Below are 15,394 nucleotides of genomic sequence, written 5' to 3'. Positions count from 1 at the left end.
GCCGCTGGGGGGCCAAGCAGCCTCGGATCTGCGCCAGTCCCACTCTCCACCACCTCTCACTCCCGTTGTGTGTGTGTGTGTGTGTGTGTAGGGACATTTTACTCCTGCCAACAATTTGTGCCTCACTTTCACCCCACCCTACCCCTGCCCTTCACCCCCCCTACCCCTGCCCTTCACCCCCCTCTACCCCTGCCCTTCACCCCCCTACTACCCCTGCTCTTCACCCCCCCTAACCCTGACCTTCACCCACCCCTACCCTTCACCCACCCCTACCCCTGCCCTTCACCCCCCTCCCACGCCTGCCCTTTGACTGACGCACGCACACACCCTGACTGACGCACTCACACACCCTGACTGACGCACGCACACACCCTGACTGACGCACGCACACACCCTGACTGACGCACGCACACACCGAGTGACGCACGCACAGACCCTGACTGACGCACGCACACACCCTGACTGACACACGCACACACACCCTGACTGGCGTACGCACACAAACCCTGACTGGCGCACGCACACAAACCCTGACTGGCGCACGCACACAAACCCTGACAGCCACACGTACACACACTGACAGCCGCACGCACACACCCTGACTGACGCACGCACACACCCTGACTGACGCACGCACACACCCTGACTGACGCACGCACACACACTGACGCACGCACACACACACTGACTGACTGACGCACGCACACACACACACACACTGACTGATTGACGCACTGACTGACACACACACATACATACTGACGCACGCACACAACCCCTCACAGCCGCATGCACACAACCCCTCACAGCCACACGCACACATACACAGACTGACGCGCGCACACACACACACACACACTGACTGCTGCACACACACCCACTGACTGCTGCACACACACACACTGACTGCTGCACACACACACACACACACACACACTGACACAAACACACACACACACTGACACAAACAAACACACACACACACACACACACTGACACACACACACACTGACTGCTGCACACACACACACACTGACACACACACACACACACACACTGACACAAACAAACACACACACACACACACTGACACACACACACACACACACTGACACACACACACACTGACTGACACACACACACACACTGACTGACGCACGCGCGCACACCCCCACACCCACGCGCGCACACACACAGACTGACGCGCGCGCGCACACACAATGAATGGTACACACACACACACATACACTGACACACACACACACTGACACTGACACACACACACACTGACACTGACACACACACACACACACACACACACACACTGACACACACATACACACACACATACACACACACTGACACACACACACACACTGACACACACACACACACACACTGACTGACACACACACTTACTGACGCGCGCGCGCGCACACCCCCACACCCACACACTGACTGAATGACTGACTGACTGCCGCACGCACACACTGACTGACTGAGGCACACACACACGCACACACTGACTGTGTGTGTGTGTGCGTCAGTCAGTCTGTGTGTGTGTTTGTGTTTCTGCGTCAGACTCACTGACGCGCGCGCACACACACTGACTGACTGACGCACACACAATGACTGACGCACACACACTGCATGAAGCTGTAAAGGAGGGAGGGGGGGAACTGGATTGATGTGAATGGGGGACAAACAGAGAGAGGGGGAGGGGTGAGGAGAGAGAGAGGAGCGGGAACATTACATCCCGGGCAACGCCGGGTCTCTCAGCTAGTATAAAATAAACGTAAAGAGAGGGTGCATACCATTCAATGATGGATACAAAAAAAGGAACAACAGGACAGTCACTCTTATACTCCCAGAAAGTGAATATATATATCATTTACGTGAATCACTATCCGTATTTGAAGTGTGTGTGTATATAAATATATATATACATACAAATGAGCATACAGTAATATTTCCATTTGCTATTTGCCTTGCTATGGAGGGTTTTTGTCACTTTTTTACTCACATAACTTCACATATACATACATATATATATATATATATGCAGTGGAAGTGTATTGTGTGTATTTACCTACACACTCACTTCACATTTCAGTAACATACATATACATCTAAATAATATTCACATATACACGTTTGCTATAAATGGAATTATTACAATTTTACATTATATACACGTGCAATGAATGGAATAAACACTGTAATAAGTTTGAAATCGCCTATCCGAGCTGCTATGCATGGCTGATCCCTTTTCTCCAGCTTCCTTGAATGTGACCAGATGCTAGTGCACGTTTAGAGAGAGGGAGGGCAGTGCTGACAAAGGGGTGTGCCTGGGTTTGTGACAGGCCATGAAGGGGCAGTGCCTTAGCAAATGCTTGTTAAAATAGAATACAAGAAAATTGGTCTTTCAAAGTCTTTCAAAGTTGTTTTTTTAAAAACAGAAAATGCTAAAAGTATTATTTCTTACTACAGAACTGATTTATTTAAAAAAACACACATGCAGGATATAGACTGAACTGCAGCTTTAAACAAAATACTGTATGTGGGGTTTTCTGTTCTAGCAAAAACTAAAAAGTGTGTTGTGAAATGGGGTCAGTTGCAATAGTGCCGATTGAGGCACTTCATTCAAATTTTGCTACAAATAAAAGAGCATTTCATTTTGTGCACACTAACACTGGATCTTTGTTATCCACAGAACAAGAAAATCAAAGTTCTTTATCCGGTGTTAACCTTTTCAGTGCCAATGGTGTTTGCCACCTATGTGGCCACACACTCAAACTTTTATTATACATTTAAGTATGATTCTTGTAATCCGCTTAACACATACCTATGAAAACTATATATTGTTTTTTGTTTTTTCCAGCCCAAGTTGAGCTTTTCATTGGTGTCTGTCTCGGGGGGATTGCATATAATGTCACCAATTCTCAATATTTTCCCAGATTTTTTGTAACAAATTCATAAAAGTAATTTAAGCAGCAAAATATGAAATCTTGCTTTTTTTTTGTAAATAAATCAGTTCTGTAGTATTAGATAATACTTGCATTTTTCTTTTTATATTCAACTCTTAATGCCATTTTAATTAGTTTTAAAGCATCTTTTGATTTCTATAGCAGGGTTTAGCCCACCTCCCAAGCAGTGCAATATATTTTCAACACTTTCCTGTTGTTGATAATTTGTTGCCAATGTTCCCAGCAGTTTGAGCTGTAAACTGTAACAATAGATAATGTTACAAAACAAAAAAATAGCCAGCACTCAAAGGGTCTAAAGCTACTATAGATACTTAATGGTGGAACAAGGAGGAACCCTATTTCCTCCACACAATCGGTAAACACAGTTATGTTCCCAGCACTCACAAATGACAAGTGAAAAAGGAATAAGCCAAACTGATTTAATCAGAAAAAAGAACACAAACCCCAAAGGGGTGTAGGCAACACACAAATATGCGGTATATGTGACAAGGAAGGAGCGGGAGAAACAAGGGAAGGGTAGGAAAGGGAAATCCCAGGGATATGGGAGGGGGGAGGGGAAAAATAAGTGCGGTAATACAGGGGAAGGGGGGCAATGTTTCGGGGTGAAACCCCTTCTTCAGGCCCTTTCCCAAGGGGCACAAAAAGTGTCTGATGGTACTTCTCTTTGAACCTGTTAAAAACTCCCTATGAAATGGTGAAAAACCACATGTAATAATGAATGTCAATCCAAATGGAGATAGTGAAATAAATGAGTCCAGCACCTCTGGTAGTGTTATGTGGGATGTTGGATTCCTGAATCAAGTTCAATGAAGACCTAACTAGGCAATATGGTGAGCTCAAATATCCCAAATAACCAACACTACACTATCCCTAACAGAGACACATTAGAGTCAAGGGTATAAGGTGCAGGCATAAAGAAAGTACTGACAATACCCAAGACACTAGGTCTAGAAAGGTTCTGTACCAACCAGTTTGAGTCCACGGCAATGTAGGGATGTGTCTCAATGCTGTCTGAAGTCCGTCAGTGGCGTGCCTCCTTCTCAGTCTCTCTGTTGGAGGTGATTGAGGTGCTCAGAGACAGAGCAGGATGCAAGCCACTGACGGACATCAGGTGGCCATTATGTTAGGTACACAGTCGGGATTTTTACAGATAATTTCTAACGGGATCACCAAACAATTGCCAGCATAGGTAAACAAGTAGAATTATACATTATCACTTTTTTTTACATATAAAAATAAGAAAAAAAGGGAAAAAGTAGTATTGCTGCTTTAAAATTAATACTACATATTTTGCCCTGTGTCCCCTGATTACACCGATACTAGATGTGTATAAGTTTACATACTTTTATGGCCAATACAGACACCAAATGAGCAAAACTTTACATCTGTAATTTTTAGGCCTGAATGTAAAAGGTGCATGCCACCATTTAACTAGGCAAAACTATACCTAGGGGAAAAAACCCTCCATAAAAGTATATATTTTCTGGAAATACATATCTCAAAGAATTTAGACATCAGTAAAACGTTTCCACAAATACAATTCTGGATGGCAATTTTTATTAAACACACTGCTCTTACAATTGTACTCAAATTTACACTACTTTCGTATTTTGCATCAAACTTCCTCCCACAAGTTCAGTGTAATTATGGAAATTAATATTATCTTTTGTCGCCCTGGGTCCACTGAGTACACGGATACCAAATATATAAAACTTTGTGCCATTTTGGCAAAAAATAAACCCCCAAATTAGTAAGACTGCGTTACGCTCTTGACACCTGACTGTTTCATAACTGAACACAAAAGGTGCTCGTCATACACTAATTGGTATAGCAAAATACACTCTAGCATAAAAATACCCCCATAAACTATATATTTGAGGGTACACACCACAAGCTGTTTAGACATGGGTAATGTGTTTCCACAAATATATTTCTAACCAGGGATCTTTGAAAACCGTGGTCTTGATATTTGTTTCTCAAAAATGTACACTACTTTCAGCTATTGACATACTTTGCAAGACAAAACACCCCTACAGCATAAAAACAAAACAAAAACAAAAAAAACACTATAGTGGGGGTATTTTCTGAGTGCACATATGGGTATTTTGTCTTCCCAAAAATAATATATTGCCAGGAATTACCTCTTCACTACCAAGGCTAGTTGTTACCTATGAGGCCATTGTAATTTTTACATTTTTAAAATGTGATTTCTGTGCAAGTGTTGCGGTGTATCCTAGCAGACAATACAGCATTTCAAAAGTTGCATTTTAAATTGGTGTTGTTACAATGTGCAGATTTAGTCATTAGACTTCACCAATCAACTTAAAAGACAAAAAATAAGGAATCCTTTTTTTAAATTTGCAATGCAGTTGTGATTCCATCACTGTCCTCTAGGGGCTGAATAGGGCACCTACATGGCTTTTGCTGCATATAGAGTTAAATCTTCCCTAGAGAAAAGCAGCAGCTGAAGCTAATCAGCCTGTTCTGAATGAACTGAACATGGAAGTGGTTTAAAAGTCAGACTGAAGCTGCTAAGCAGAGAGACCGTTGTCCCCAGAGAAGGGGGGAGATAGAAGTACTCCCCAGCAGAGAAAGCTGGTTACAGAGGAACCTACAGAGGAGTTTTTCTGGGCTCATGTGGGACCGAGTTCCCCTAAGAAGGAAAGGACGCAAGGTCTGTGCTGAAACAGGGACGTCTGCTCTGGAGGACTTACAAACAGATAAGCAAAAACACTTTGTTATTGCCGTGTGCAAAGACTGCAGATTGTTGCATATGCCAGGGCATGATTTTGGCTGGGAACCAGTATAGTTGACCAGCCGTCTTTAGAGAGGGCTGCAGAAAAGTCAGTTAGTTTCCCTAACGGGAATAGGATTTGATTTTATTATTTGGTTTTCTTAAAGGGATGGTGGGCCTGTTGTATAATTTAATACCTGTAAATAAACCCCTGCATAGAAAAGACAGTGTTTCTGGCCTTAAATTGGGACAAAAGAGACGGCAACGTGATGTGGCCATACACAGTATATAATCTGGCTATCCACATTTTGTATGGATGAGCTAATTTATACATCGTAACAAAAATTAAATTTTGTTTACTTTTAGAAAATATAACATTTAATACTTTTACTTTCTGCTTGGTTAATGTTTTGGTTGTGGCAAAGTAGCAGAAGACAGATTTTGAAGCACCCCTATTTTCTCATGTAATTACAGTAACTAAGCAGTAATACTACCAGACGCAATTTATATTTTCTGAAAGTAGGCAATTAGAGGAATCCTGGGATAGGTTAAATAAAGGGGACTATGCTGTGTCTCCCTTTCAATAACAGATAAAATGAAAATTGTGATATGCCTCTATGGGGGTGCATTTTGATGCCTTCCACCAAGTACAGTTTAAGCCCTACAAATATCGGGATAACGTAAAGTTTCCACCTGTTAGGCTACTTCGAAAAACCAATTGACCTCCAGTTTTCACTCACTTTTCCAATGCAACTATTCTCTGATTTAAATCACTCTGTATTTAGATCATAATGGAGGACATACTAAACAAGGTGGCTCAGAGTTAGTGTATTTCTACAGTTGGAAAAGTGTGTGTGTGTGTGTCAATATGTTGTGTGTGTTGTGCACAAGAATCCCCCACCCTGCCCTGTTCATGCCAGGCTGCCGGCGATCTCCCCTCTTCATTGGCTGCCTGCCGCACCATGTGACGTGTCGCTGCACAGGAACACAATCCAGTTGTATCCCCTGCTGGCTGATGCGTGAGCCAGGAAGAGAGGAGTCCCCGGGGACTGCTAGGGAGGAGGTAAGGGGCTGGTGAGAGGTGCGCACACCACTGGCTGCAGCGGGGACCTAGCCTTAGAAGTGCAATGCCGTCTTTAATGGCTCATGTGAAACATTTGTTTATGATGATAAATGTCCATTAAAAGGACTGCTAAACGCCCATTTTTCCAAGAGAAGTACAGCTACGACTAGGTAGTCATTTCCCACAACTAAAATGCCTTTTCTTTAGAGTATCCCTGTAAGAGATGCAGCGGTACAACCACGGAGACCTATTTGGGGAAAATAAACCATGGCTTTTATTCAGCTCATAGCTTTAAGCAATACAGTTTAAGGAAGCATGCATATAAACAAACATCCTATCCATTTGTAAGGGCCAGCCCGCTCTCCCAGTCACTATCTGCAGGGCTGGGAGGATAAGCCTCTTTCCAACCTATGAGTTCAAAGAGGTACCTGTAAAGGGAGCCCTTTATGTCAATCTCTGGGTTGGGTCCATTGAGGGACCACCCTATGGCAGATTCCAGGGTCCGCTGCGACCTGGATGTAGAGGGTCTAGTTTCACACTGTCTTGTAGGCAGCATAGTCCTTCTGTGCTCAAGACAACTGTTTCCGTGAGTTTCTATTGGAAATAGTCCCTCTCTGTGCTCGAGATTGCCCCTGCAGTTCAAGCAGAAGTCTTTCCTACCTGTCTGATGAGCCTGGTGGAGACTGGTTTATTTTCTATAGCTACATAGTTACATAGTTACATAGTAGATGAGGTTGAAAAAAGACATAGGTCCATCAAGTTCAACCTATGCTAAATTTAGACAACAGATACTTTATCCTATATCTGTACTTACTTATTGATCCAGAGGAAGGCAAACAAAAAAAACAATAAGGGGAAAAATTAATTCCTTCCTGACTCCAAGAATTGGCAATCTGATTAATCCCTGGATCAACATCCTTCCCATGTATACTTATTTGGTATATCCCTGTATACCTTTCCCACCTAAAAAGATGTCAAACCTTTTTTTTTAACAAATCTATTGTATCTGCCATCACAGTCTCCATGGGCAATGAATTCCACATTTTAACTGCCCTTACTGTAAAGAACCCTTTCCTTTGTTGCTGGTGAAATTTCCTTTCCTCCAACCTTTAGGGATGGCCCCGAATCCTTAGTACTGCCTGTGGGATGAATAGTTCTTTTGAAAGCTCCTTGTATTGTCCCCGAATATATTTGTATATAGTTATCATATCCCCTCTTAGACGCCTCTTTTCTAATGTAAATAAATCTAATTTATCTAGCCTCTCCTCATAAGTTAGATTGTCCATCCCCTTTATTAATTTGGTGGCTCTTCTCTGCTCTCTCTCTAGTTCCATAATGTCTTTTCTTAGGATTGGTGCCCAAAATTGTACTCCATATTCAAGGTGTGGTCTTACTAGTGATTGGTAAAGGGGCATAATTATGTTTACTTCCCTTCCATCCATTGCCCGTTTGATGCAAGATAAGCTCTTGTTTGCCTTTGCAGCTACTGCATGACATTGGGCAGTATTGCTAAGCCGGCAGTCTACAAGCACTCCTAAATCTTTCTCCAACAAGGATTCCCCCAATATATCTCCATTTAATTTGTAAGTTGCCTTTTTATTCTTGCATCCTAAATGCATAACCTTACATTTATCTGTATTAAAACCTCATTTGCCATTTACCTGCCCATGTTTCCAGTCTCTCCAAGGCCTTCTGAAGAGAAATTACATCCTGCTCTGATTCTATTACCTTACACAATTTAATCCAGGTGCATATATTATTACTGAGTCCAATTTTCTTTATTTTGTACACCAACTTCGTGTGAAACCGTATCAAAAGCCTTTGCGAAATCTAAGTAGACCACATCAGCAATGTCTTGTATATAATGTATACCCTGTTCATTTATGTAACTGTATTTGTAACCATGTATTATTTGTCTTAACTCTGTGCCCAGGACATACTTGAAAACGAGAGGTAAGTCTCAATGTATTACTTCCTGGTAAAATATAAATAAATAAATAAATCAACTGCATTACCCTGGTCTAAATTCCTACTTACCTCCTCAAAGAGGATGGCAAGATCTATCCTTCATAAATCCATGCTGACTATTACTAATAATTTTGTTTTCCATTAGGTATTCCTGAATATTATCCCGTATTAAACCTTCAAGTAGTTTCCTTACTATTGAAGTCAGGCTTACAGGTCTGTAATTTCCCGGTTGTGATCTAGCTCCCTTTTAAATATAGGCACCACATATGCTTTACGCCAATCTTGTGGTACTGAGCCTGTGGAAACGGAGTCCTTGAATATTAAATATATATGGAGCTTACAATCTATGTTTTTTTGGTGCCTGAGGCACAGGGAGATAAAGTGACTTGCCCAAGGTCACAAGGAGCCGACACCGGGAATTGAACCAGGCTCCCATGCTTCAAACTCTCAGTGCCAGTCAGTGTCTGTTACTCACTGAGCCACTCCCTCTCTTTTAATATGGAGGTTGTGGAGGTTTATAGCTGCAATTAACCAGCTCCCTGCTGGATTCCTTAGACCAGGGGTGCATAATCGTTTACCTCTGCGCACCCATCTGCACTCCCCCCTCCTTACCATGTCTCCGGCGTCAAATGATGCTGTTGAGTCACGTGACGTCACATTGCTATGGCAATGCGACGTCACGTGACCTCGCGTTCCCATGGCGATGCATTGCAGGAGACAAGGTAAGTGAAGTTACAGAGGCCTCACGCGAACCCCCGGCATTTAATTTAAATGCCTTGTGAAAGAGTACGGGGCCGCTGCAACCGCCACATCTCCCCTGAAAAATCTCACGCACCCCTGCCTTAGACCAATACATGCTTTCTATTGAAGCCCCTTTAGACAGGGGCTCTGCCTTGTCACAACCACAAATAAATCTTAAATACATTTTCAGCAAAAGTATACCTACTTTCATTTGCATTATCACTTGCTCAGCTTCTGAAGTGAGTTTTGGCTGAATGCTTGTAGCTTTTCTTGCCTGATCTCTCGTGCAATCTGGTTAAGGAAAATGTGTAACTTTAATTTATAAGACGACACGATTCCTGACTTTTGATGAATGCTCTGTTTTTTTTTAAACATGTTAACAACAAAATATTTACACAGTTATTCTACCAGAGTAACAAATGTATTCACAGCTAATAAGCTATTTTATATATATATATATATATATATTTTTTTTTTTCACAAAATATCTCAACTTGGGTGCTAATATTTTTTTTTAACAAAAACAATTGTTGTTTTCCTTTTGTGTAACACTAGGACATTTTGGAACATACCACCTTAATATAATGGTGGAGTCATATAGTGGACTGTCAAGCAATAAATGAGCCATGAATGTGCGGGGTCTTTACATTAGCATGCTCCATAGAGGGCCAAGTGACCAGCAAAGTATTCAAGCATCATACATATTCCTTGTGTTGCTTCACTTATAAAATGGACCATAGACTCTTAAGGTTTGTTTATTGAATACAGGTAATTTTTAACACGTTATATACTAATTGAGGCATTGTAAAAACAACTAACAATTCAGATGACACCTGCAGCCTTTTTGGATGCTCTTCTGAAAACCAATACTTGCTCAAATGTACCAATCTATATGCTAATGTTGTTTTTCTGCGTGTAAAACTGTGCAATTCTCATTATCTTAGTTGTGAAAATTTAGAGCAAGACAGATGGGAAGTTTAAAATAAAATGTAATTTCTCTCATAAAAATAAGCACACTGTATACTGCTAAAAAAAGGCTGGATATATAAATACATCTAGAGTGTGTGTAATATATATATACATATATATATATATATATATACATATATATACACCATACATATACATATATATAAACCAGAATATATTTAAATTAGACAGCACCTCCAAATGCTTGGCAATCTGTGCAAATCTAAATACCCTAAGTAGGGATATTACAATTAACTTAAATGGAATCAATATATTAAACTACTCAGTGTGAAAAATAATTATATAAAAACCATTTAAAAAGTGCACATCTATAAATGTAAATGACTAAAAAAACAATAACTATAAACGATGACTGGAATAATCAACTAGTACAAAAACACCAATGCTTCCGAGAAGCTATTAAGTGTGTCAATATTAAAATTAAATAAATAAAATGTCCAAGAAAAAAATAATAAAAAACTATGAAACAATGTTCGGTATCACTGGGATGCTGGCAGCGTTCTTCACGGGCACAACTACCTCCCTTCACACGACCTGAATAGAGAAAAAAGAAGAAAAAACGCCCGATCCTGGTGTGATAACATTCATAAAAATGTAATGGTCTTGAACATAGACAAATAAAAACTCACAAACATCCGAAGTTTTTGTGCGTGTTATGAGTAAACTCCTGCCCCATCTTGAAACAGGAAACTGCTCCGCTTGTACAGCTCTGCTCCAACGATCAACTCGTCACGAGTCCTCCCGAATGAGTGTTGCCTCGTAGGAAGTCCTCCGGGAACCAGAAGCAGGCCCGTAGCCTTCCAGTCAGGAAAGTTCCCAGTCTTTAGGGTAGTGTACACAATCCTCCAGTGTAGCGATTCTGAATAGCATCCACACTACTTCTCAGCAGCACGTACACCCTACGCGTTTCTTCAGATAAACTGATTTCATGATGAATTTTTATATATATATATATATATATATATATATATATATATATAAATGAAAAAAAGAGAGCGCCCGATCCTAGTGCAATATGTTAAATAATATCATTTAATATACAAAAAAAGAGTCCAACAATTTAAAACTCACAAACAACATGAATAAAAGAGCATTTTATGAGTAATACTCATGCACCAAACACAGGAACTCTGCTGCTCTGCTCACACGCCTCTCCACTGCACACGATCAGGACACGATAAAAACCCCTCTGAGCCACCGTCCAGCAGGAACTCAGGTATCGTGTCACTTCTCCTAGTGTCTTCTGGAAACAATCCGCATGTGCAATGGGTGTCAGACCGGGTAAACCAAAACAGGAACCGTTAGGAGTAAGCTGTCAGCATCAATGTCTTTGAGTCCCAAATGTAGAGGTATGGTGTTTGCTTGCTCTCACTAGCAATTCACCCTAAACTGATTTCATGTTGAATTGTTTATTACATACAGCTTACTCCTAACGGTTCCTGTTTTGGTTTACCCGGTCTGACACCCATTGCACATGCGGATTGTTTCCAGAAGACACTAGGAGAAGTGACACGATACCTGAGTTCCTGCTGGACGGTGGCTCAGAGGGGTTTTGATCGTGTCCTGATCGTGTGCAGTGGAGAGGCGTGTGAGCAGAGCAGCAGAGTTCCTGTGTTTGGTGCATGAGTATTACTCATAAAATGCTCTTTTATTCATGTTGTTTGTGAGTTTTAAATTGTTGGACTCTTTTTTTGTATATTAAATGATATTATTTAACATATTGCACTAGGATCGGGCGCTCTCTTTTTTTCATTTATATATATATATATATATATATATATATATATATATATATATATATATATATATAAAAATTCATCATGAAATCAGTTTATCTGAAGAAACGCGTAGGGTGTACGTGCTGCTGAGAAGTAGTGTGGATGCTATTCAGAATCGCTACACTGGAGGATTGTGTACACTAGCTTGTGTACTTTTAGTGTTTGCACGGCGCTACTATATATATATATAGTAGCGCCGTGCAAACACTAAAAGTACACAGATGTCAGGAATGTCTCAAACGCTGCAATAAACTAAACCATATGTGTTATAAATGGGTGCAATAAGCTAAATCATACAGTACAAGTATATCAACTAATATAAAACATACAAATGACTAAAAAATAAAAATAAAAATGTATATAGGTGATATAAGATGCAAAAACCAGTCCCAGTACACTGTTCTTTAGAGTCTTTGCAGCCTGTTTGGAGGGAACACCACTCCCTTGAAGATATCTAGAAAAAAGACAAACAGAAAACAGGCGCTCCAATCCACAGAAACCTTGAAGGGCAAAACAGCTTAAATCCAATAGCATTGATCATGAACCCACGTAATATTTTCAGTATAAGACTAACCTGCAATATATCTACATGTCATAGAGGTGTATCTTATACAGTTGTGTGAAAAAGAAAGTACACCCTCTTTGAATTCTATGGTTTTACATATCAGGACATAATAACAATCATCTGTTCCTTAGCAGGTCTTAAAATTAGGTAAATACAACCTCAGATGAACAACAACACATGACATATTACACTGTGTCATGATTTATTTAACAAAAATAAAGCCAAAATGGAGAAGCAATGTGTGAAAAACTAAGTATATCTTATGATTCAATAGCTTGTAGAACCATCTTTAGCAGCAATAACTTGAAGTAATCGTTTTCTGTATGACTTTATCAGTCTCTCACATCGTTGTGGAATTTTGGCCCACTCATCTTTACAACGTTGCTTCAGTTCATTGAGGTTTGCGGGCATTTGTTTATGCACAGCTCTCTTAGGGTCCAGCCACAGTATTTCAGTCTGGACTTTGACTTTGCAACACCTTGATTCTTTTCTTTTTCAGCCATTCTGTTGTAGATTTGCTGGTGTGCTTGGGATCATTGTCATGTTGCATGACCCAATTTCGGCCAAGTTTAGCTATTGGACAGATGGACTCACATTTGATTCTAGAATACTTTGGTATACAGAGGAGTTCATGGTCGACTCAATGACTGCAAGGTTCCCAGGTCCTGTGGCTGCAAAACGAGCCCAAATCATCACCCCTCCACCACCGTGCTTGAGGTGTTTGTGCTGATATGCATGTGCATTATGGACAAACATCTCCACTTTAGTCTCATCTGTCCAAAGGACATTGTTCCAGAAGTCTTGTGGTTTGTTCAGATGCAACTTTGCAAACCTAAGCCGTGCTGCCATGTTCTTTTTAGGCATCCCTTCCAAACAAACCATACTTGTTCAGTCTTTTTCTAATTGTACTATCATGAACTTTAAAATTTAACATGCTAACTGAGGCCTTTAGAGTCTGAGATGTAACTGTTGTGTAATTTGCAATTTCTCTGAGCATTACACGGTCTGACCTTGGGGTGAATTTGCTGGGATGTCCACTCCTGGGAAGATTGGAAACTGTCTTGAATGTTTCCCACTTTTGAATAATCTTTCTCACTGTAGAATGATGGACTTTAAATTGTTTGGAAATGGCCTTATAACCCTTCCCAGATTGATGGGCAGCAATAATTGCTTCTCTAAGATCATTGCTGATGTCTTTCCTCCTTGGCATTGTGTTAACACACACCTAAATGCTCCAGACCAGCAAACTGCTAAAACTTCGGCTTTTATAGATTTGGTCACACTTGCTGATGATCAATTAATCAAGGGCATTTGATTAGCAGCACCTGTCTGCTACTTAGCATCTTAATTCCTATGAAAGCAGTAATGGTGTACTTAGTTTTTCACACATGGCTTCTCCATTTTGGCTTTATTTTTCATAAATCATAAATATGTCATGTGTTGATGTTCCTCTGAGGTTGTATTTACCTAATTTTAAGACCTGCTAAGGAACAGATGATTGTTATTATGTCCTGATATGTAAAACCATAGACTTCAAAGAGGGTGTACTTTCTTTTTCACACAACTGTATATTAATTTCATAGATTTGCAGATTTCTAAGTATATACTTTGCTATTTAATATCAATGGTCTCCCTTTGTCTGTTTTTTTCTGTGGTTTTTATTATTTTTTGTTTTTCACAATTAATTATTGATTGACATCAATTTTCTCTTTTTATTTGTGGGAGGTATAAATAGTATTCCCCTCCCTCACCTGTATACTCCTTGAAAAAGCACCATAGGGGACGTGAAATGCGTGGGAGGAGTCTTTTCCTCCTGGAGTGACGGTCTCTACGATCTATACAACCTCTCTATTTGCTCATTTGATCGATCAGACGCCTCAGTGGCTATGGAGGATTTATTCAACAGCTGATTTCACAGAGAGATATTTTCAGCCGTAAGAACAGGACGTAATTTTCAGACGCCATCGGAGGATCACCTCATGCAGCTGACATGCACATACAAGCAAGCCGGAGGAACAGGACGGTGCTTAATCGTGAGTGTATGGTCACTCCACACCGGGAATACCAGAGACACGGGGCTATCAATAGAGGTAAAACTTTTTTGGCAAGGCTTTATTTATCCCACGCTGACATTGTTACCTCATTTCTCATGCCCCTGTTCTGTGTCTCTTCCTATCTTTGAGCCTCCACTTTGTTGTTATATTACCTTCCCAACCCACTTACCGCTGACTAATTACTACATATTTTTTGTGACATATTCCATACGTTTTGTCGCCCTCCTTGAGCATACGTTCGGATTTCTATTTTTCTGTGTTGACTTGCACACCTGCGCATGTACGTTCAATGTAATGAGAGATGCTAGCATGGCCTTCATGGAAAGGGTCACTGCATTATCTGCTAGACAAGAACTGTACATTCCACATTCATGTGCATGATCTTATATACGACAATTCATTATGTGGTTTCTAGGACACACTGGAGGACCAAAAACAAAATTGATTGTTTGGCTTTAAATACGAAAAAGTTATAATATATACATTCATCCACATATTGGTACGAGTGAACACC

At 40.6% G+C, this 15,394-nt stretch overlaps 1 protein-coding gene across 5 annotated transcripts in view; it reads right to left on the bottom strand.

Annotated features, from left to right (window-relative positions):
- The window catches only part of LOC142482647 (uncharacterized), a 141,852-nt gene that overhangs the window by 111,776 nt on the left and 14,682 nt on the right, over positions 1-15,394 (bottom strand). For 4 of the 5 annotated variants that reach the window (XM_075583045.1, XM_075583049.1, XM_075583046.1 and 1 more), the window contains one exon: positions 9,699-9,777. The exons of the other annotated variant lie outside the window; for it this stretch is intronic. In XM_075583045.1, coding sequence (XP_075439160.1) covers positions 9,699-9,777 — 79 coding nt within the window. The remainder of the gene's footprint in view (positions 1-9,698; positions 9,778-15,394) is intronic. 5 annotated transcript variants of the gene reach the window in all.

This window comes from Ascaphus truei, chromosome 2, assembly GCF_040206685.1.
Source record: "Ascaphus truei isolate aAscTru1 chromosome 2, aAscTru1.hap1, whole genome shotgun sequence".
NCBI lineage: Eukaryota > Metazoa > Chordata > Amphibia > Anura > Ascaphidae > Ascaphus > Ascaphus truei.
Note: the sequence above shows the minus strand (reverse complement) of the source record. Positions and strands in the feature narration are given on the sequence as shown.